The sequence below is a fragment of the Sorghum bicolor genome, chromosome 2 (assembly GCF_000003195.3).
Source record: "Sorghum bicolor cultivar BTx623 chromosome 2, Sorghum_bicolor_NCBIv3, whole genome shotgun sequence".
NCBI lineage: Eukaryota > Viridiplantae > Streptophyta > Magnoliopsida > Poales > Poaceae > Sorghum > Sorghum bicolor.
In genome coordinates, this window is record NC_012871.2 from 47,436,511 (window position 1) to 47,459,109 (window position 22,599).

Here is a 22,599-nt window from a genome sequence, read left to right on the forward strand (position 1 = left end):
CAGTTGAAGAAGAGATGGAAAATAGTATGGCAGGAGTACAAGTTGAAGATGAGATTGAAATTGATGAGGAAGGTATTATAACTGAGTTCAATCCGGATCATATTATCACTGATCCAGGGCTTTGTATACCAATTGATCGATTTTCTATCAATATTAGATCTGAAATTAGAAGGGCTTTCATAGATAAGGGTCCAACTCAACCAATTGGATATAAGTTCCCAAAATCAAGTACTAAAAGATCCTTTCAGAAAAAAATGGTTTAAGGAACATTGTTGGCTTGAATACAGTGTGGGGAAGGATAGGGCTTATTGCTTTTATTGTTATCTTTTCAAGCATGATCGAATGGATGACAAATTTGGGTATGATGTCTTTTCATTGTTGGGCTTTAACAATTGGAAGAATGCATATTTGTCACTTCAAAAACATAATGAAAAACTCCATAACCAGTGTAGGACAGCATATGAGGATTTCAAAAATCAAAGAACAGGTGTCAGACATAAGGTCAATAAATACACAAAAGATGCACTAATCAAATATGAAACTCGGTTGGATACATCATTGGGTATTGTGAGTTTGCTCACATTGCAAGGTGAACCATTCCGTGGACACGACGAGTCCCTTACTTCTTTGAATAAGGGGAATTTTTGAGAGTTTCTTGATTGGTATAAAGAAAGGAATGAAGTAGTAAAGCTTGCATTTGATGAAACATGTCCCAAAAATGCCAAGATGACTTCCCCAACAATTCAAAAAGAACTTTCAAAGTGTTGTGCAATAGAGGTCACCAAAGCAATAAAGGAAGAGATGGCGGGTTGTCGTTTCTCCATTCTTATAGATGAATCTCGTGATATATCCGTCAAAGAACAGATGGCCGTGGTTGTGAGGTAACTAATTGATTATATAAGAGTCAATGGTTGTCATATATTCATTTTTTTGTCAAATTAGCTAATTATATTATAATATCTATGTTGCAGGTTTGTTAACAAGAAAGGAAAAGTAATTGAAAGATTTTTAGGTATTAAGCATGTGAAGGAAACAACCTCACAAGCACTGAAGACAACAGTTGTTGAAGTACTTGGTGAGCATGGGCTACACATTGCAAATCTGCGAGGGCAAGGGTATGATGGTGCTTCTAATATGAGAGGAGAATTTAATGGCCTTCAGAAGCTTATTCGTGATGAGAACCCATATGCTTTCTGTGTCCATTGCTTTGCTCATCAATTACAGTTGATAGTTATTTCTATCTTAAGATGTTGTCCATCTATTGAGGATTTCTTTGAATATGTGGCCTTGATTGTGAAGGACGCTGCATCATCTTTCAAGAGGATGGATTTATTGCTAGATAAGCAACGCATAATTCTTCTGGATAAGTTGGGCAGTGGAGAGATTTCCTCAGGCAGAGGGAAAATCAAGCAACATCCTTGGCTAGACCTGGAGATACAAGATGGCGTTCTCATTATAAGACATTACTTCGTATTGAATCAATGTGGGATTCAGTAATTGAAGTTCTACAAATTGTGCATGAAGAAGAGCGTAATCCGAGTAGGGCAGGAGGTTTAGTGCACATCATTGAGACGTTTAGCTTTGTGTTCATCATGAAGTTGATGTTGCACATCTTGCGCATCACAAATGAGCTCTCTCTTGTCTTGCAAAGGAAGGATCAAAATATTGTTCAGGCCATGTCTTTGGTTATTGATGTGAAAACCCGTTTGATGAATTTGAGGAATGATGGTTGGGAGCCACTACTATAGGAAGCCACAAAATTTGCAGTGAAAATGATATCCCAATACCAAATATGAATGAATCAGTAACAAAATTTGGAAGATCAAGGAAAGAGGGCAGGAACAACATCACTGCTGATCATTATTTTCGTGTTGATACCTTCTATGCTGCTATAGATGCTATCACCACAGAGTTTGATCATAGGTTTAATGAGGTATCTTCAGAGTTGCTTGTTTGCTTTTCTTGTCTGGATCCGAGAGACTCATTCTCTAAATTTGATGTGCAGAAGCTAGCTCGGCTTAATGAGATATATCCTGATGATTTCTCCTATTCTGAAAAGAAGGGTATAAAAGATCAACTAGAGACATTTATTCTTCATGTGAGAAGAATTGAGGAGTTTAGAGATTGTTATGATTTGGCAAGTCTAGCTGCAAAAATGGTTGAACTTGAGAGGGATACTCTTTTCCCATCGGTTTATCGTCTAATTGAGTTAGCATTGATACTACCAGTAGCGACGACAACAGTTGAAAGGGTCTTTTCAGCTATGAAGATTATCAAAACAGAATTGCGCAACAAGATGTCTGATGCTTGGCTCAATCACTTAATGGTGTGCTACATTGAGCGAGAAATATTCAAAGGAATTGATCCTGAGAAGATCAAGAAAACATTTCAAAACATGAAAGATAGGCAAATGCAATTGCCTAGGTGTAAATAAAGCTTCATCGTCACATGGTTAGTTGACTTTGCATGTATTTTCTATAACTTTTTATATCCTAAATGCTTGTACTTTGTGCTTTAATATCACTATGTCCAGTGAACCATTTTGAGAGAGATTATTTATCGATCTCGCCATACCTTAAACTTTTTTCGTCACTGTTTATAGTAAGGTATTCACTTTTCATTTGTGTTTTCTTAGGCCTTGTTTAGTTCCCGAAATTTTTTTGGTTTTAGCTACTGTAGTATTTTCGTTTGTATTTAACAAATATTGTCCAATTATAGACTAACTAGGCTCAAAAGATTCGTCTTGTAAATTACAGACAAACTATGCAATTAATTTTTGTTTTCATCTATATTTAATACTCCATGCATGCGTCCAAAGATTTGATGTGTCAGGAATCTTAAAAATTTTGGGTTTTAGAGAGGAACTAAACAAGGCCTTATTCATCTTTTGCGGAGCTCATGGACCGTGGAAGAATTCATTCATCTCACCTATCTATCCACATTAATACCTTCAGACTGAAGGCTTCAGTGGCATGTAAAAACAACTACACAAAGGTTAATAAGAATTAAGAAACAGCTACAAAAATTACATCTAGCTTTTAGTTACAACAATTCATGGCTTTACGATCCCATGAAGCTTCCATCCACCCAAACCAGCCAGAGAAAATGCCTGCATACAATCATGTCATGGACAAATTCGGTAAATTCTGCTGGATGCATGGTACAATGAAACTATATTTGGGAAAAGATGAAAATAAGCATGCTTTGGGTAAGGCCAATATAATTATGCTGACCTCAACCCATGATTTGCCTGCAGCTTCTAGCAACGCAGCGTTACATGTCTCAAGCACTACTGAATCACCAGAAAACATAGAGGCAGCTTCTTCCCATCCTTTATTATGCCCCATGCACCTGAGTAGTTATTATTCTAAACAAGTGTCATAATACGTGTGGCAATGAGATACATACAAATCTCAGATCTTACGGGAAAATGATAGGAAGACAAAGCCATCCATTGAAAACAAATGATAATCAACGAAAACTTGTGGAAGACTCACATCACAGTTAAGATCTCATCACTCGAATATTCACAAATCGCCTTTTGCAAATGCTCTGCAGTTTGGCCATCCATAGCCGCAATTGAGTAGAAACTTGGGATAAAGTGCACTACTGCTTCAGACAATCCTTGGACATGGTCTTGCAGTATCTTAAGAGTTTCCTTTGTACGCATTGCATCACTGTGTTGAAGTAGAGTTATTTATCAACAATAACATGAACTATTGCTATGCATATTAATTGACCAAATCAAATGATGATTTAGTCATCTTTATTCTCCAGATAAACAAATTTTAAAGAAATAGGTTAGAATCTGCAAATAAGTTGGGCTCCGAGAAAGAAAGAAATAACATGACCAGAAAACAAATATGGTGTTGCAATAGAGGAATTGAATTCTATAAGTGTTCATTCTCTTAAAAGCACCAGTTGCAACAGTGACCAGAAAGGCAAGACGGTGAGTAATAGAGTAGCCTTTGCAGAGTCGTTCCCCTTAAACACGGTACCAAAAAAAGGAATCAGGGAAACTATATATTTGACGAGACACAAACATAGGAACACCAATATGTATGTAAATGCATGATGTACATCAAACCGTTCCTAGGAAAATAAAGAGAAAGAACAACAAAACAAATGAAGCAGAGGGTGGTAATCTGATATAAAAACTGAGTCAATAAAGAGACACTATACCTATATTGACGACTTTTCATCAGCAAAGAAACATTAGAAAACTGAAATATACAACAGAATTTGCAAAAACAAAATGAAACAAAAAAGAAAAACCCAAATGCAAACCCATTCAGTTAGGTAACAGAGACTATTGCACCATGAAGCTTTCATAACTTATATTGGTATATATGGCATAACCCATGATAATAGTTGATCCACTGTGTTACATAAATTGGAGTTTGGAACAGACCTGCAGAGGATAAGCTCCGGTATCCATCCCATCTGTTGGAGTTTATTAGAAACGCTGATTGCGTCAGCTCTCCCAGCCTTGCTTAGAGGTCTGTCATGATCTGACATCAGGACACATATTAAACACTGCTTTTCTTTTCAAAAAGAAATGCAGAGGCCAGCAGCAACCACAAAGGAAAACACATTTGGGTGAGATCATAACAGCACTATACCACTACATTCATCAATCAATTAGTCTAAAACGCAGAGCTAGAGGCAACAGCTACAACATGTTATTAGCGGAAACTAACTAGGGTGTAGAAACGGCAAACAAGCATCACCATTCCTCTACATCCAATGCACCTTCCTATCCAGTTTGCAGCGCAGGGTCAATTAAATTAAAATCGACACACACGGACTCTTGGACGTGCAGCCAAACGCGGGTCTACCTCTTGTGGAGCGGCCCCTGGCGGTGCTCTCCCCGTGGCGGAGGAGGATGAGGCGACGGCGCGGCGTCGCGGAGGGCGCGCCCAAGACAGTGGGCTCCGCGGCGGCCGCCGGCGCATCGACGGAGACGGAGACAGAGCGGGCGACGGCCGGAGGCGGGCGGCAGACGGCCGGCGTGCGGGAGGAGGAGAGGAGGCGGCGCGGCGGGGCCGAGGAGGGCGGCGAGGAGCAGCGAGAGAGCAGCGCGGGAAGAGGAGCTGGAGCTGGAGCTCTCATCTTCCGGTGGCTATGGGTTGGGTTGCTGACAGTGACATGGGATGGGATGCTACGAGAGGGAGGGAGGGAGAAAGGATAGGTGACGTTGCTCGCCTACTTGTTGCTTCGACAAGCCGCATAGGTGATTAGTTGGGAGAGAAAATTACAAATCGGTAGATTAGACAGATAAGCTCGAACAAATAGAGCGTACATTATTGACAAATTTTCTCACTCTTATCTATAAACATACTAAGGGCCTGTTTAGATTGGGAACGAAAATTTTTTGGGTGTCACATCGGATGTGTCGGAAGGATGTCGGGAGGGGTTTTTAAAAACTAATAGAAAAACAAATTACATAGCTCGTTAGGAAACTGCAAAACAAATTTATTAAGCATAATTAATCTGTCATTAGCATATGTGGGTTACTGTAGCACTTAAGGCTAATCATGGACTAACTAGGCTTAAAAGATTCGTCTCGCGATTCTCAACTAAACTGTGTAATTAGTTTATTTTTTTATCTATATTTAATGTTCCATACATGTGTCCAAAGATTCGATGGGATGGATGAAAAATTTTTGGGTGGGGAACTAAACAGGGCCTAAGAAGAGAAATGTTTTATGTACAGAATGATTTGATCCCAATGATCATAAGTAATAAATTACCCAATTGACCATGCTAGAGTGATTTGGCTGATCATAAGTAATCAATCATCCAAATGTTCTGAACTATTTGAGTTACAGAATTGTTCAAATTGGTTGTATATGTAACAAATAACATCACTCAATGAGAAGGAAAACAACTTCGCACACTGTAGTATTTTCGTTTGTTTGTGGTAAATATTATCCAATCATAGACTCACTAGGATTAAAAGATTCGTCTCGCGATTTACAGGCAAACTGTGTAATTAGTTTTTGTTTTCGTCTATATTTAATGCTTCATGCACGTGTCGCAAGATTCGATGTGACAGGAAATCTTGAAAACTTTTTGGATTTCGGGGTAAACTAAACAAGGCCTCAGACAACATGTAGAATGACTTCAATACTTCCACAATTAAAAGGAGTACAGAGCGAAAGCATTTTTTTGGTACCAATTAACCTACCGGAAAAGCACTAATCCTTGATGAAAGAAGTATCCAACTCACCACATGCTGGCATGCACAAACTATTACTTCCTCTATCCCAAATTATGAGACGTTAGACTTTTTTTTTGACCCTAAGTTTAACCACTTGTTTTATTCAAAAAGTTTGTACTAATATAGTCAAATTTAAGTCATTTTGAAGAACTTTTATTAATAAATTAAACCACGACAAAAAAAATGATATTTTGCACAACTTTTTGAATAAGACAGGTGATCAAACTTAGTGTAAAAAAAAGTTAAACGTCTTATAATTTGGGATGGATTGAGTACAAGGTAAGTACCATATCTCCACAGAAGAAACACAACCATTTTTTTTAAAGAAGCAACTCTTTTTAATTTTTCTCTGAGTAAGCATAGATGCATATTAGGGTTACATGGAGGTGAGAAAAACTACAGCATATCAACAGTTTACAGGCCAAACAGTGCTTAACAGCCTGCAGTAGTAAGTAGTTACCAAACAAGGCTTTCGGTTCTGGAAAAATGAATACTGTCACCTCAGAATAATATCTGCTCTTAAAAAACGAATACCTCAGCAGCCATTGCTACCAGAATTTGAGCCAAATGCAACTATTAGAATTCGAGCAATGAGCAATGGCCATCATCGAAATATATCCTGGTGTTATTGTGATCCCAATATACCCAAAAAAGAAGCACTATAAGCAGATAGCAGAAGGTGATTGCGTAAACTCAGCTACCCAGCTTGAAGGCGTCCACAAAAAGGCCCAGGCATACACCAGCTTTCCAGTAGTTCACCATTGAAATCAAAGATTGAAACCTACCAGGAGGCCTGGTAATTGGTTTTCTGTACATGAGCATGCCAATTCCCTCAATGGCAGCCACTACAACACCAGCAACAAGAACATCCCAGTCACCGGTCTGCCCTAGTATTGTTGCCAAGGCATTGGCTGTGTAAAAACCAAGGAGGACAAGGAATATCTTTGTTGGCGAATTCGTTCTGGCAGAGTTCAGCTTGTCAAGTAGCTCCCTTGCAGCAGCTTGGATGAGACTTCCCAGTCTAGTCCTACCAAGAAAACCACTGTCCTCATCAAAGTCTTGGCCATCAGTGTTAGATGGCCCACCAGTCTCCAAGGCAAAAGTTGGCCTCCATCTGCAGTTTTTCATCTGGTACCTAGAATAAAGTACAAGTATTAAACCATTATACTAATGCTTCTCAGGAGTAGAGAAAAAAATTCTCCACAAGAATGTGATAAAAAAAGGGAACCATATATTCTTGTCTCAAGCTAATTTTATAAACCTTTGGTGCTTAAGCTAACAAGCTGATAAAGTGAAAATAAACTAAGAGTAGGTAACAGTTGATCAAAACTAAACTGATACTTTGTCAAAGCTGCGTCACAGTTTGTGATTCAAGCAAACTTTAATGACTTTTAACATGAATGCATAAAAAGAATATTTAATTGGCAATGTGAAAATAAAATCACTAAACCTTGAGGTGCGCTTCCATGCTTTATATATCCTTAAAAATAAATTGTAGACATTGATGATTTGATTAAAAGTTGTAGTTGTTGCAAATAAGAAAACCAATGCATCAATGTTTTTCATCACTGTGGGCGAAATTGCATGGCCCAAAGCATATATTGTTTAGAAATAGGTTGCTTCTACTATTTTCATTTTCTTTATCTAAAACTATTTTAAGCATGTAGTAGCTACCAGTGGTGGAGTTTGAACTAAAACTGAGAGGGGCCAATCAAACTTGAGGCACTAATAGAGGGGAATAGTAAAAATTCATCAGCACCTAATTGGTAGAATTAAGTGTTCCTCTAACAAACTTTCTATGTTAAAGGAGACCATGGCCCACTTTGGTCTACACAAAGCTAGCAGGCAAACTAACCATCAAAAAAATCCATAAAAGAAGGCAAGACTGCCTATCACTGTAATCTAGATTTCATAATGCTTTACTTCTTGACATTTTCTTAATGCAGGTTTATGAATGCCCTCAATTTTATTTGTTTTGTTAACTATGGTCAACCCAAAAGGAATCTCTTATGAAGGTTTATGTGATTTCGCTGACCAATTTTCACACTATGGACTTAAATACCAAGCTTAGGTCAAAAACCCAAAACAAATAGCAAATCACCATTTGACACAAGGTGCTAATAATAAATCAAGATGCCCACTGAAAATTGCTACCCTGATGCTCTAAAACTTCAACTATCATCTAAAATACAAAGGCATTTTGTAGAAAATATTTGGAAGCGTGCGAAAACTTTCTTCTTGCTGTTGCTGCCCTTTTTGACATCCAAGTTCTTCCGACTTCCAGTAAACAATACAATTGGTGATATGAAATGGCCATATTAGTGCAATGAGCTTATCAAATTTGCAGAGGTCATCATCTGCGAAACTTGTTTACTCCCCAACTGGATAGTCTTTTTCTGCTTCGTTTGGTTCGCTATTGGTGCTTTTACACTCTTCTGTTTCATGTAATCGTGTCTGTAGAGGCTTTGGGTGTGTAAAACACCTATAAGGTCAGTCTCAATGCATATTTCATGAGAGTGTTATGCACATTAAATAGGGTGCCACATAAGCAAAATTGCTGACTTGGCAGGGTCATTAAATGAAGGAGTTTCATCAGATGAGAAAGAAGTTTGATCCCCATGAAACTCTTGTGGCTCGGTTACCTAGTTTATAGTCTTGATAACTGTACCATAAAACTATGCATTGAGACTGGCCTAATGCTTTCTTTTGTAAGCTGGTAACCCCACAGACACTGTTGCTTTATATATATATAAACATAGCATAATCTATGTACCAGAGGGAGTATAAAGCGGGACTAAAAGGTCTTTGGTCTAAAATTTGCAGAGGTCACATAAATTGTCAGGTGTGTTTTTCTATATATAATCAAATTGGTCAAACCATGGGACTACTTACTTGGGTGTGGCATCAAATCGAACTTGTGATTGGGACACAGAAATCGAGCTAATGTGGAGCAACCACCGTTGAGAGAACACATGCATGAGCAGAAGTGACGAGAGCTCACCCGAGAGCCCCTCCGCTCTTCTCCTTGGTTGGTCGCAGGAAGCATGCCCGGCGGATGATGGGGGCGCAGCACCAGCCCCCCGCGCCCATGGAGCCGCCGCCCCAACACAGCACCCCGGCCAGAGCCCGCGGCGGGCAGGGAGGGGCCCCGCGCCGCAGCGGCATGGGCGGGGGCGCTGCTCCGTGTCCAAGCCCCCGAGCGGACGAGGCGAGGCAGCTGGACCCTGGAGGAGTTGCGCACTTGTGCGAGAGCGACGACGGACGAAGAGGGGATGAACGAGCTTACAAGCCTCTGCACTGCTTGCAAGCCTTCACGGCTTCACCGTTCCGGGGATGGGCCAGACGAAGGTGGAGTATTGGGCTGGCCGTAGACGGCCCATGAAGGAGATGGTCCTCTTCAGTATGTGGGCCAGTGTATGACTCAGCTTTTTTTTAGAGCAAGGCCTCGTTCGTTTTCGGTATTGTAGCACTTTCGTTTTTATTTAATAATTATTGTTCAAGCATACACTTACTAGACTCAAAAGATTCATTTTGCGATTTATAAGTAAACCGTGCAATTAGTTTTTATTTTTATCTATATTTAGTGCTTCATACATGTGCTTAACATAATTTCTTCTGCTATTATTTGGTCTGTTTGGAAACTTAGAAATGTTCTTTGTTTTCAGAGGATTGGTTGGAGAGGCATGGAAATGCTTCTTTGCAGGATTGTTGGTCTTTTATTGAGCTGGATGGTCATCTGCCATGGTGGACGTTGGACTCAGCTTTGTTCTGATCATTGGGTGTGTGTCTTGCTGTTTTAGTTTGACCTGCCGTTTGTGGTTTTTTTTTGTTACCTCAAGGTCTCTTTAGCGTTTTGAGCCCCAGGTGGACTTTTAGTTTTTCGATGTTAATTGAAAAGCGGCAATAGCCCTTCAACTCTAAGGCCTTGTTTAGTTCCCAAAAATTTTGCAAAATTTTTTAGATTCCCCGTCACATCGAATCTTTAGACACATGCATAAAGTATTAAATATAGACAAAAATAAAAACTAATTGCACAGTTTGGTCGAAATTGACGAGACGAATCTTTTGAGCCTAGTTAGTCCATGATTGGACAATATTTGTCAAATACAAACGAAAAAGCTACGGTGTCGATTTTGCAAAATATTTTGGAACAAAAGAACACACCGAGCGCTCACCGTCGGGAGTACGTGCGCGGGACGCCGCCGCGCCCGCCAGACCGGCTGCGAGCCACGCCTCCTGGCCGAGCTCGGCCGTGCGAACCTCTGGCCCCGGCCGCGCGCGCCCCTGGCCCAGCCGAGCCGGCCGCCACTGCCACGCGCCAGGCCGCGAGCTGGCCGGCTGGCCGCCGCGCACCGTGGCTGAGGGTGAGCCGCCCCCGCCTGGAGGGCCATGACCCCTCGAACGACCCGCGCCGGCCATGGGCGAGCCACGCGCCCTGCCAGCCCCCGGGAACCGCGCCCGCAGGGGAGGGCCGCGCGCTCCCTGGCCTGGGCCACCGCGCCCACGAGAGGGCCCCGCCGCCGCTCGTGCCCCTGGCCGAGCAGGCCACCGCCGGGAGCCAGGCCCGCGCCTCTGGCCGGGCTGTCGGAGCCGCGCCGCTGGAGCCGCAGGCCACCTCCGGGGCCACACAAGCCAGGGTCGTGGGCCACGCTGGCCACACCCCGCAGGAGGTCGCGAGCCCCCTGGCTAGACCGCCCGCGCCGGCCATCAGAGCGCCATGGCAGGAGCGCGCCCCTGGCCTCCACGCCTAGTCCTTCTCTCTGTCTTTGTTTTCCTGAGGAAGAAGATAAGGAACAGAAGGACTCGACTGCTACTTTGACCAGCTCGCTCCTGCTGCTGAGGCCTTGTTTAGTTCACCCCGAAAACCAAAAAGTTTTCAAGATTCTCCGTCACATCGAATCTTTCAACACATGCATGAAACATTAAATATAGACGAAAATAAAAACTAATTGCACAGTTTACCTGTAAATGGCGAGACGAATCTTTTGATCCTAGTTAGTCTATAATTGGATAATATTTACTACAAACAAACGAAATTGCTACAGTACCGAAATCCAAAAACTTTTCGAAACTAAACAAGGCCTTAGAATGAAGACCAGACCAGCTCGCTGCTTCTGCTGGTGGCTGATGGTGATGGGTGCTTGCCATGAATTGTGCGGGCCTCACTTGGGCCTGCTTGTTTAGTTCTCAAAAAATTTTAAGATTTTTCATTACATCGAATCTTACGGCATATATATGGAATGTTAAATTTAGATGAAAATAAAAATTAATTATACAGTTTGTCTGTAAATCGTGAGATGAATCTTTTGATCCTAATTAGTTTATAATTACATAATATTTTTGCCAAACAAACGAAAGTGCTATAGTACCCAAAATCCAAAATTCGTGAAGAGAAAAAATTCACGACACTGTATCACTTTTGTTTGTTTATGGTAATTATTGTTCAATCATGGACTAACTAGACTCAAAATATTCGTCTCATCAATTTCGACCAAACTGTACGATTAGTTTTTATTTTCATATATATTTAATACTCCATGCATGCGTCTAAAGATTCGATGTGACGAAGAATCTTGAAAAATTTTAGGTTTTTGGGTGGAAGTAAACATGGCCCTTGAACATGCCAGTGACGTGAAGTCACTTTATGATGACATAATGAATGTCACGCCAACCATTAGCGACTAAAGGTTGTATATATATAAATAATAGTGGCTCGAAGGCCAGTGTAACAAAAAATGCACGACCCGAAACCCAGTGTAACAAAAAATGCAGGGCCCGAAGTCCGTAAAACATGTGTGGCTCGAAGTCCACCGTATTTCTTTGTTATTATTTTTATTTTTCCACAATTACTTACTGCATTTAAATTCTACGTATTTACTTCAGTCCTAGTCACAATGTAATCCAGAAGATTACATCTGAAAAATAAAAGTGTAGTACTGAAGATTACACCTAATTGTAATCCTGAAGATTACAATCGAGGGCATTCTTATTTTTATCTATGTGCACTAAAACCACATATCTAGGCGGCCTGAAGATGCTTGACAAAGGCCTGAAGCCCTGTGTCCACAAACTATTTGGTCCATACACAGTGGCCAAAAGGATCACACACATATGATCTAAAGTCTGTAAACAATAAATGGTGTCTTACCACTACGTGGCCAGAAGCCCGTAAAATCATTAAGGCCTAAAGTCCTTACATGGCATGACTGTTTATTTTATTGCAAGTTTTATATTACTACAAGTCATATTTATTTACTGCAATTTACTTTCTTCCGGTCATTTAATTTCCGCATATGTATGCAAGTATTTATGAAAACCGCATATGATCCTAAAGATTATATGCATGAGATATTTGGAGAAATATAGTCCTCAAGACTATATAAGAATGTGTAATCCTAAAGATTACAGATGGTCGTAATCCTGAAGATTAGGCGTAATCAGCATTCACTAATTATTGGTCGGGCATTGCGAAAATAGAGATTCGCTAGGCTAGCTGTGAATGACAGCAGCTACCTCACTTAAGGATTGACGTTGAGATGAAAACTCGATGGTTGGTGCCTCGATTACACCATTGTTCAGCCAGAAGTTGGCAATGATGAGCGCACAATACTTGATAAAGCAGTTATATTACATTTTTCAGTACCATTTACATTCAGACCTGAAATCTAAGTATATAAATGAAGACGATCCACTGATTTTTATAGCAGTCCCTAAAGGACTACTTCAACCATTAGAAGTTGATTGTGCTCTCCAAAACACAATGCGATTGGATCGTCTTACATTTCAAAGATTGTACGACTATAGCAGCGTACAACTCTGCTTTATACAAGGTTGTGTTTAAACTGCGTCTATGTGGCCAGAAGTTCACTAACGCAGATATGATCGAGGAAACTCTTTCTACCCTCCATCCTGACAATGTAGTACTACATCAGCAATGCACAAGTACCCGAAGTACTATAGGCTGATAATGGTACTATTGATTGTAAAAAGCAATAGAATAAGGTTCTCACGAACGATCATTCTGCACGTCAACTGTGCCCAAAGCACATGTTAGCGTTGCTAGGAATTCTAGCAACACAAAGACGGTCGTGGAAAGGGAAAATGAAAGGGAAAGAGGTGTCATCCCAGGGGTTAAAAGCGAATCCGAGAAGGTCATAGGTGAAACATCTAAGCAGCGAAAGCACTGTGCTAGATGTGGAGGCATGAGACATTGGTCCCGCAATTGTCATGCCCAAAAACACCTAGTCAATCTCTACCAAAGTTCTTCCAGAAGCAAGAACAATGAGAGTCAAAATAAATCTCACCTCACCACTAAGCATGAAGCTCAAAAATACGGAAGACACATTTGTCACCGTGAAAAGAGATGGCGAAGACATCCAAGTGGATGTGAGTGGGGATGACCTTCTCTGATTTCTTTGATATATCTAGAGACCTGCTAATCCCTGAGATATCATGTTAGTCGCAATGCAATGTCCACATATACCAATTGAGTTTGGCCATTCATGATCCTGAAGAGCATTTATAGCATGTTGAGTGGTGGCCATGCATGCTCCTGCAGAGCATTTTTAATAAGTTATGAATGTTGGTTTCTAGTTTTTAAATATATGCCAAATCTCCAAATTCTCATACCTAGTGGGAGCCCATAAGATTGAAGCGGAAACCTATCCTGGAGACAGTGACACCACCAATTTAATGTTAAGGGAAACTAGATATTTTCAAACATTAACTAAGAAAATGGAAATATTATGACCATTGCTAGAAGCAATGCTCATATCATGGGCACCATAAGTGTTGCACTAGTTCTCCCATGAGTATTCAAAATATGTGGTGGATGAATTCCCTTCATTGCCATTGGGCTTGCACTGCACGTACATAATCCCAATGAGAGATATGTTGCGATGAAAGCCATATCATTTTTGGAAATATATGGCATGACCAAATGGGTCATCCTGAGTTGGATATGATGAAAAAAATCAATAATCCTGCTGGCCACTTCCCTAATCCTGATTATTTTATTTGCACTGTATGTGCAAAGGGAAGGTTAGTCACTAGGCCATACCTCCTGAAGATTAGAGATGAGTCATAAGATGGCCTAGTTGAATCCTTGATCAAAGGATCAAGTAGATAGTATGAATTGCATGGCCGTTGTTGCAGAATCGGAGGCTGCCAACTAGTAGTTGGAGCCATGCAGCATTGCATACTACAAGATTTATCCAACTCACATCAACTGCACATCCCCCATATGGCTAGTGTTTGAGGAAGAAAGTATTTCCCATCTGCGTATATTAAGTTGTGCGATATATGTGCCAGTATCGTCATATCAGCGTACACCAAAAATACCCCACCAGAAGTTGGGATGTATAAGTCTATGATTGGGGATCTTCATGAGGCTCGATACACTGATTGCATTTTCCAGCATTAGGGGGAGACAGACATCCAGAAGAATGCCGAGAAATTGCATGAAAAGGAATGAAGGCATTCCTTCTACCCACACACTAGTTAATCTGGACCAGAAGTTCAGAAAAGTACGCATTTGCAAATTACTGCAAATGATCTACCAAATGCCTTCACTGATTAGAAAAATAACAAGGCCGCATTTACCTGTAGTAAATGTGCCAGAGAGAGTTCAGGTATGCCAGAAGGCTACCAACTCTATTGTCTCCATCCGACCCTAGGTTGAGGGGGAGACCTCCGGGTGCTCAGACAAGGTTCTGTGGAGACGTCTACGTAGACAAGGTCTTGTGCCACTTGCATTATTTAAGGAATCAGTTGAAGAAGCTCGACCTGAAGTCGAGAATGCCCCTGAAGTGGCAACTCAACCTGAAGTTGAGGAGGTCCCTGAAGGACACCATCTTGAAGATGGAAATCCCAATGCGTCGCGCGCACTACTGCATTGGAAGATCAAAATGCTCTAGCTCAATCGTTATGGGAAATCACGATGAGTGGGAAGATGATCATGAGGAGATCGCTACTAGTTATGTGGAATCAGGAGAGTCATATTATAGAAAGACCACTATTGTCGACATATATTTTGCCTCAAAAATTATTGGCTCAATGGATCCGGATCCAAACTAAAGTCCATGACAGAGTGCCAGAAGCACTCAGATTGGGACAAATAGAAAGCCACAATTAAGGTAGAGTTACGCTCGCTTTATAAAAGAGAGGTTTCGGGACCTGCAGTCCCAACACCTCCAAAGTCATCCCATGCAAATGGGTCTTCCTCTCGAATAGGAATAAACATGGCACAAAGCGAGGCTGGTGGCACAGGGTTTACGCAAAGACCCGACATCGATTATGATGAGACATACTCTCCTGTTATGGGTGACATAACGTTCTGATATCTTATATCTATGGTAGCTAACTTGAATTTAAAAATGCACTTGATGGATGTTGTGATCGCATACTTGTATGGGTCACTTGGTTCGAAAATATACATGAGAGTTCCTGAAGGAATCAAACCGCAACATGTTCAGCGTTCGCCTGCAGCGGTCGTTGTATGCGTTGAAACAGTTTGGAAGGACGTGGTTCAACCGATTGAGTAACTTTCTCCTACACATAGGTTACATTAATAATGATGATTGTCCCTGTGTTTTCATAAAGAAATCCAATGATGCATTTTGTATCATCTCTGTCTATATCGATGATTTGAATATCATCGGGACTACAAGGGACATTGAGGAAGCAATGGCTTACCTCAAGGCGGAGTTTAAGATAAAAGACTTGGGCAAGACCAAGTTTTGTTTGGGCCTACAGCTCGAACACCTCCCTGAAGGAGTGTTTGTACACCAGTCCACTTATACTAAGAGGGTACTTAAAAAATTCAATATGAGCAAGTGCCACCCTCTTAAGACCCCCAATGTGGTCCGATCCCTAGAAGCGAATAAGGACCCATTTAGACCCAAGGGTGATGATGAGAAGTATTGGGACCCAAAGTTCCATACTTAAGCGCCAGTGGAGCACTAATGTACCTTGCAAACTGCACTAGACCCGACATTGCATTTGCAGTAAATTTGTTGGCAAGGTATAGTGCTGCCTCAACCAGGAGGCAATGGGTTGGCATTAAAACCATCTTGAGGTACCTACAAGGTACACAATACCTTGGTCTACGGTTCTCGAAGAAGCAAGCTCCAACCATGGTGGGATATGTGGATGCTGGCTATATGTTTGACCCACATAATGCCATATCACAGACTAGTTTTGTCTTTCTCTGTGGTGGTGTAGCCATTTCCTGGCGGTCTGTAAAGCAGACCCTGGTTGCAACATCGACCAACCACTCAAAGATAATCGCATCTGTATGAGGCTGCACGAGAGTGTGTTTGATTGCGACGAATGATTAATCACATCCAGAAGTCATGTGGTTTGAACGTCGCTGACACCCCCACCATTATCTATGAGGATAATGTGGCTTGTGTTGCACAGATGCACATGGGTTATGTCAAGAGCAATCTCACAAAGCATATTGCTCCAAAGTTCTTTTATCCCCATGAGCTCCAGAAGAGCAGGGAGATAAATATCCTGCAAGCAAGATCGTGCAATAACCTCGCAGATCTTTTCATGAAATATCTACCCGCTTCTAGCTTCTATAATTGCGTCCATGGAATTGGTATGAGGCGGCTTAGAGAACTGCAGGATTCAGGGGGAGACCAGCCCCAAAGACACAATCCATGACTGTGGTCCTGAAGATCACGAGTTGGTCCTGAAGACTGACATGAACATTAACTATTGTACTCTTTTTTTCCCTTGATGAGTTTTTCCCACTAGGTTTTCTCATGCAAGGTTTTTTAACAGGCAACAGCTGCAACATAAGCGATGCATGTGATGTACTCTTTTCTCCTACCTTTTTTTCCACAGGGTTTTTGCGGGAAGTTTTTAATGAGGCATACACATAGCATAAATTTGGCCAAGGGGGGTGTTGAAAATCAAAGTCAAGAAATAGTGTATGAACAAAGACTTTGAATGGTGGCCAAATTGAATGGAGGAAGATTTTCAAAGAGTTCAAACACTGTAGAATTTCTGTATGTATTCACCACATCCCTCTATAAATAGGGAGTCATTTTCACCTTTGTAAAGCAATCAAGAAAGAGTGAAATACGGAACAAGCTTCTTCCTCCTCCATCTCCCTCTCTGTGTGTTTTGTCTGTGCTGTGAGAGTGATTGTGAGCATTCCAGTGACTCGATTTCTAACATGTATGACTGAGTTGATGTCCAGCTTGATCGGGATAGTTGATCCAGCTCCAGCTTCCACCTCCGCACTTAGCACTGATCCATCATGTTCTCCAATTATAATGCAGAAGAAGCACTTCTTCAAATTTAGTAAAATAGAGCTTTTTTCTAAATAGGATCTCATGGGAAAATTCTTTGGGCAACACGTCCTGTTCACTTGTGGTACCATACTTATTGTGCTTGCGCAAAGACTACCTATGTCTTCATGTTGTTTTTCGCGAACTTGCTTAGCATTTCATTAAGAGGATAACCTATGTCTTCTTGTCACTTTTTTTTGACGAAACTCGAGGGGCCGAAGCCCCTATAGGGATTTTATTAAACAAAATAACAAAAGGATACAAGCTTTACAGAAGAGAACTAGGAAACATGAAAAAGTTCAGGAAACAAAAAAGAGAAAAAGAAGATTAAGGCCAATAACGAAGCTACTGAAGACTCTGAATCCATGACTGAAGAAGACTTTCCTGTCCCGCTTTTACCCTAAACTTAAGCAAGTTCATTTCTTTGAAAAATATATTCCTACTGTTTGGACACTAGACTGCTCTCCATTGAAAATCCAATTATTCCGAGTGATCCAAATAGCCCAGCAGAAGAGGATGATTGTTTCCATGCTAAATCAGGGAAGGGAGCTCCCAAGGGGATATCAATATTCAGAGAACTCCAACAAAGTTTGGTGAAGGCGCAGTCAACAAATAAATGATGCACTGTTTCCTCTTGGAGGCTAAGGCAGAAGACACATGTGAATGAGTCAAGATCCATGCCTCTCCTTCTAAGCAAATTCCGAGTGCTGAGCCTATCACTTATTAGAAGCCACAAAAAGACTTCGTGCTTCGGCTGGCATTGACATTTCCAAAGCCATCTATAAGAGTCATGAACTATATGATGACCAACCAGCCTTCTGTAGATCTTTGTGGAGACAAAGATATTGGACCCCCCACTCATAAACCCAGATATCCTTCTGATGTGAAAGTTGGGCGCTTTCCCTGATCTGCTGCAGTTCCTGGATTTGAAGAAAAGCTGCCTGAGAAAGTGGCAGGTGAAACAGTTCTGAAAGATTTTCAGTTTCAAATGCTTTGTTAACAGAAATTCTGTTGTTCTTGGCATATGAGTGTAGTTCTGGCATAGCAAGTTGAAGTGGTCCATTATGCCAACTATCTATCCAGAATAATGCACTCTTCCCATCCTCAATTGTGGGAGAGGCAAGGGACTTGAAATCAGGTAGCAACTTCAACGTGTCTCTCCACCAGAAAGATCCTTTCTTAATGTGAGAGGGGAGTTTTCCATTTTTGTAGTGCTTCTCCCACACCAGCTCAACCCAAGGCACATTATCTCTACTGAAGAACTTATGGAGGTTTTTAAGAAGGGCCTTGTTCTGCTTCTCCAGATCAATGATCCCTAGCCCACCTTCCAATTTAGGTTTACAAACCATTTTTTAGGCAGCCTTGGGAGGATTTCTGGCATTGATACCTGCACCTCTCCATAGGCAATGCTTCTTATATTTGTCGATCTTCTTGATAAGACTTTTAGGAATTCCTAGGGTGCACATATAAAATGTTGGCAGAGCAGAGAAAACTGCATTTGTCATCTGAAGCCTGCCTGCGAAAGAGGACAGCCCAGACAACCTCTTTTCACATTCATCAAAGGTAAGAAGTCCTGCACCCTTGGCCTTGAAATGCTCAGAGGCAATCCCAGATAAACAAAAGGAAAGAACCCAATGGTACACCCAAAGGTTGCTGAGAGAACATTCATAACAAAATTGACACATCAGCTTACCTTGTATCACTTGTGCTTTCTTGTTGTAATGTTCCACGAAAACTATTGTGCTAAACTTCATTTGATCATGTACGCTCGATGGAAGCATTGCCCAAGCCTTTCTTCATTGTCGTCATCTCCATATCTTTAATCTTATTATCGTCACCTTGTATGCTGTCACTTCTTCTTCGACTTACCCCTGTGTCTAGAACAGAACATGTGCAAAACATTGCTCTGGCGAAAATCTTATGAAATTACCTTTCCAACGAGTAGTCACTCACCCAAAACGGATTCCAAACAAGGGAGTTATGCCTGCATCTGATCTCAGCGCGAGCAGTGCTCAATGATTTGGCAGTTCTCACCTTAGGAATCAATGAAGTAACCTTTTGATCCATTAGAAAGAAGACTTCATGGATTCTTTTGTTCTGCTTTTTCAGCAGTATAATAATATAAACAACAAACTGAAAAAACAACAAATTAAAACGAAATCTCTATCTCTACAAGTAAAAAATACCAAGCGTTAACGTCTATCCGGCAGGTGGTAGCACCAAACACCTCCCGGCACCGGTCTACCTAGCAGCACCAAAACTTCCCATATGATTGCTTCAATTAAAGGAAAGTAACCTTTTTTTTCATGGTTATTTTTTTCATCTGCGATTCAATGCTACGCCAATGATTCTGCCCACCACATCATCACCTAGGTATGTCTCCAATTTTGCGTGGTTGGGTACCCTAAAGTCCTAAATAAAAAGTTCAAGTGATTGGGTCAGCAAAGAAGTAAGCCATATCAACAGAGCATGTTTATCAACTATCATTTTTTAATATGTCTGTTTAACATATCATTGGGGAGAATTAGGTGTATGGCTATGGAAAAAACTTGTTAAACTATATGACCATCTTTTTTTTGAATTTGGCTCTATGGTCCCAAAACAAAATTTTATTTGGCTCTATGATGGCCTATCAGTTTGGGCAGCTAACGATGTTAAGTCAGGGGTAAAAAATAAAAAAAAACCCTATAGAAAAAATAAAAAAAGAGTTTATATATATATATATTCTCACATAACCACATGTATATTCTAGTATATAACCACATATATATCACACTATAAAAGAGTGAGTTTTTTAAGGGGCTCTCCCTCTCTAATAACTGTTCGATCTAAACGTCGTACTATAGAGCCATCCGTCACCCGTGAACTTACATGATATAATGCCTTGTTCAGTTCGCAAAAATTTTTGTATTTCGACACTGTAGCATTTTCATTTTTATTTGACAAAGATTATCCAATCATAGAGTAACTAGGCTTAAAAGATTCGTCTCGTGATTTTTAGATGAACTGTGCAATTAATTTTTGTTTTTATGTATATTTAATGCACCATGCATGTGTCGCAAGATGTGATGGGGAATCTTGAAAATTGTCAGAAACTAAACAAGGCCTAAGATGTAAGACTCCTTCTAAACCAAGATTCCTCCTAGACTCCGAGTTACAAATACCTCAGTCTTTTTTTTCTCCGTGTAATCTTGCTTCCTTGGAACCGATCCATGTTTCTGTACCAGAGTCCAATCCCAACTCGCATGCATAGCTTTTTCGATCTTTTAGGTCCAATTCATTAACCGTTTTGACTCTTTTTATTTCAAGAAAGAATTAAGAGCATATTTTCTTTTTGTCGTGCATGCATTATACGACCAGGACTCCGATCACTACTACGCATGAGCCATTGTAGTCGTGTTCGTTGTTTCTATCAAACCGTGCAAAGCATGCGTCAAACCAGATGACAAACGAATAAAAATTCAGAAAAAATATATGTGAAAAGTTCTATAGATATATGCATGCACGTCTTTGGCCTCGAGGACGCACGGGGTCATGGAGGACCCGAAGGTGTTTGAGCAGATGCGGCAAATAATGGTTAGACAAGCTCACTAGAGTATGGGTGAGGCAACGATATGTTACCCATGGTCTTATATGATGTAAGATGTACTCCTCATCAATCAAGATTTGTTTTTATCCAAAAAGAGTAACACGCCTTGCATGAGGATAGTAAATAGATTAATAAAAAAATACAAATGCACCACCGCCTACCGCGGATTGTTTGGAAAAAGAAAAAAATAATACACATCAAGATGCATGCATGCAATTAATAAATATATTAATTGAAAAAGGGAAAATAGCATGCAACTATAATAAATAAACTAATTCAGAAAAGTAAAATAATACGAAGGCACATCAATACGAATATGTATTAGCAACTAAAAAGAAAATAATAAAATTTGAACACACATGATTTTATTTGTTATGACAAACAAGGTACAAAAAACTAGCAAACATCTTGCATTACTTATAGTACCACATTGTGAATGAATTGTAACGTGGAGTGGAAATAAAATCAAGGAACATCCAATAATACAAACACGTGTGTCGCACGTGCATATTTGCTAGTTCACATAAAAAATAGAGTTTTTTTATTTTTTTCACCAGGGGTAAAATGGTCTTTTTACTTCTAACTTAACACCGTTAGCTGCCCAAACTGACAGAAGACCATAGAGCCAAATAAATTTTGTTTTGAGGTCATAGAGCTAAATTCGAAAAAAGAGGACTATATACCTAAAACAAGTTTTTTCATGGTCATACACCTAATTCTCTCTATCGTTAGAGTATGAGTTTGGTTCCAAGGTTTTGACATATTCTCTGTTGTTGATTAAATGGCATGAACAACTGCCCTGATGTGGTGTTCTCTTTAACAGTCATAGAGCAACTCTAACGGCTTGGTTATTCTTGTCGTGGAGGCTATTTTAGAATTTTAAGTTAAAAATAGGCTTCAACAGATATGATATCTGACTTTATAAAATAGAAAACCAACTATCTCTTGATTTTGGATCGCCATATATAACCAACCGCGGATGCTTGCTATATGACTTTATAAAATAGTAAGGTTGTTGTGAACCTCTTCTTTTTTAAGAAGTTTTTTATTTTACAAAATAGCTATTGCCTACTAAATTTAGCGAAACTATTGAAGTTGCTCTTACTAATCAGTCACTTGCACAAATAGTTGATGTGGGAATCTATAACCAAAGCTGATTAAAAGATCTAAGCACACAGAATTACATAAAGCCACTGTACTCTATACATGACCACACCATGCTCCATATTCGAGATCCTATGTAAGGGCTAGACTAATGCCCATCTATGAAACTGGCTATTAAGAGAAGTGGATATTATAAATGTGTTGCAAATTGATTAACGGAGATAGCACTATCAAGAGGCCTGCCTCTAGAACTAGTTGCATAAAAATAATTCATAGTTTTTCATATGAAGTTGAATGGATACAAACTTTGTATCAAAATTATAGAGATCGACATGATCTATAACTTTATAGTTGATAATTTTTTTATCTACAACTATTTAGAG

The 22,599-nt window shown here is 40.3% G+C and overlaps 2 protein-coding genes across 4 annotated transcripts; both read right to left on the reverse strand.

Moving 5' to 3' along the window:
- LOC8063490 lies at positions 2,900-5,209 on the reverse strand. 2 transcript variants are annotated; one of them, XM_002462077.2, is made up of 5 exons: positions 4,839-5,201; positions 4,412-4,511; positions 3,498-3,677; positions 3,234-3,351; positions 2,900-3,109 (listed from the first exon to the last, which is right to left on the reverse strand). In XM_002462077.2, the coding sequence occupies exons 1-5, from the start codon at positions 5,110-5,112 to the stop codon at positions 3,053-3,055; spliced, it is 729 nt and encodes a 242-aa protein (XP_002462122.1). In that variant the 5' UTR covers positions 5,113-5,201; the 3' UTR covers positions 2,900-3,052. The 2 variants fall into 2 exon arrangements, with proteins under 2 accessions (XP_002462122.1, XP_021308437.1); XM_021452762.1 differs by lacking the exon at positions 2,900-3,109 and having other exon boundaries at positions 3,233-3,367; positions 4,839-5,209.
- Positions 6,539-11,030, reverse strand: LOC8062057 (ycf20-like protein). Of its 2 annotated transcripts, none has more exons than XM_021454859.1 (2): positions 10,399-11,030; positions 6,539-7,358 (listed from the first exon to the last, which is right to left on the reverse strand). In XM_021454859.1, exons 1-2 carry the CDS (start codon positions 10,929-10,931, stop codon positions 6,917-6,919), a joined length of 975 nt encoding a protein of 324 aa, XP_021310534.1. In that variant the 5' UTR covers positions 10,932-11,030; the 3' UTR covers positions 6,539-6,916. The 2 variants fall into 2 exon arrangements, with proteins under 2 accessions (XP_021310534.1, XP_002462123.1); XM_002462078.2 differs by lacking the exon at positions 10,399-11,030 and adding an exon at positions 9,225-9,719.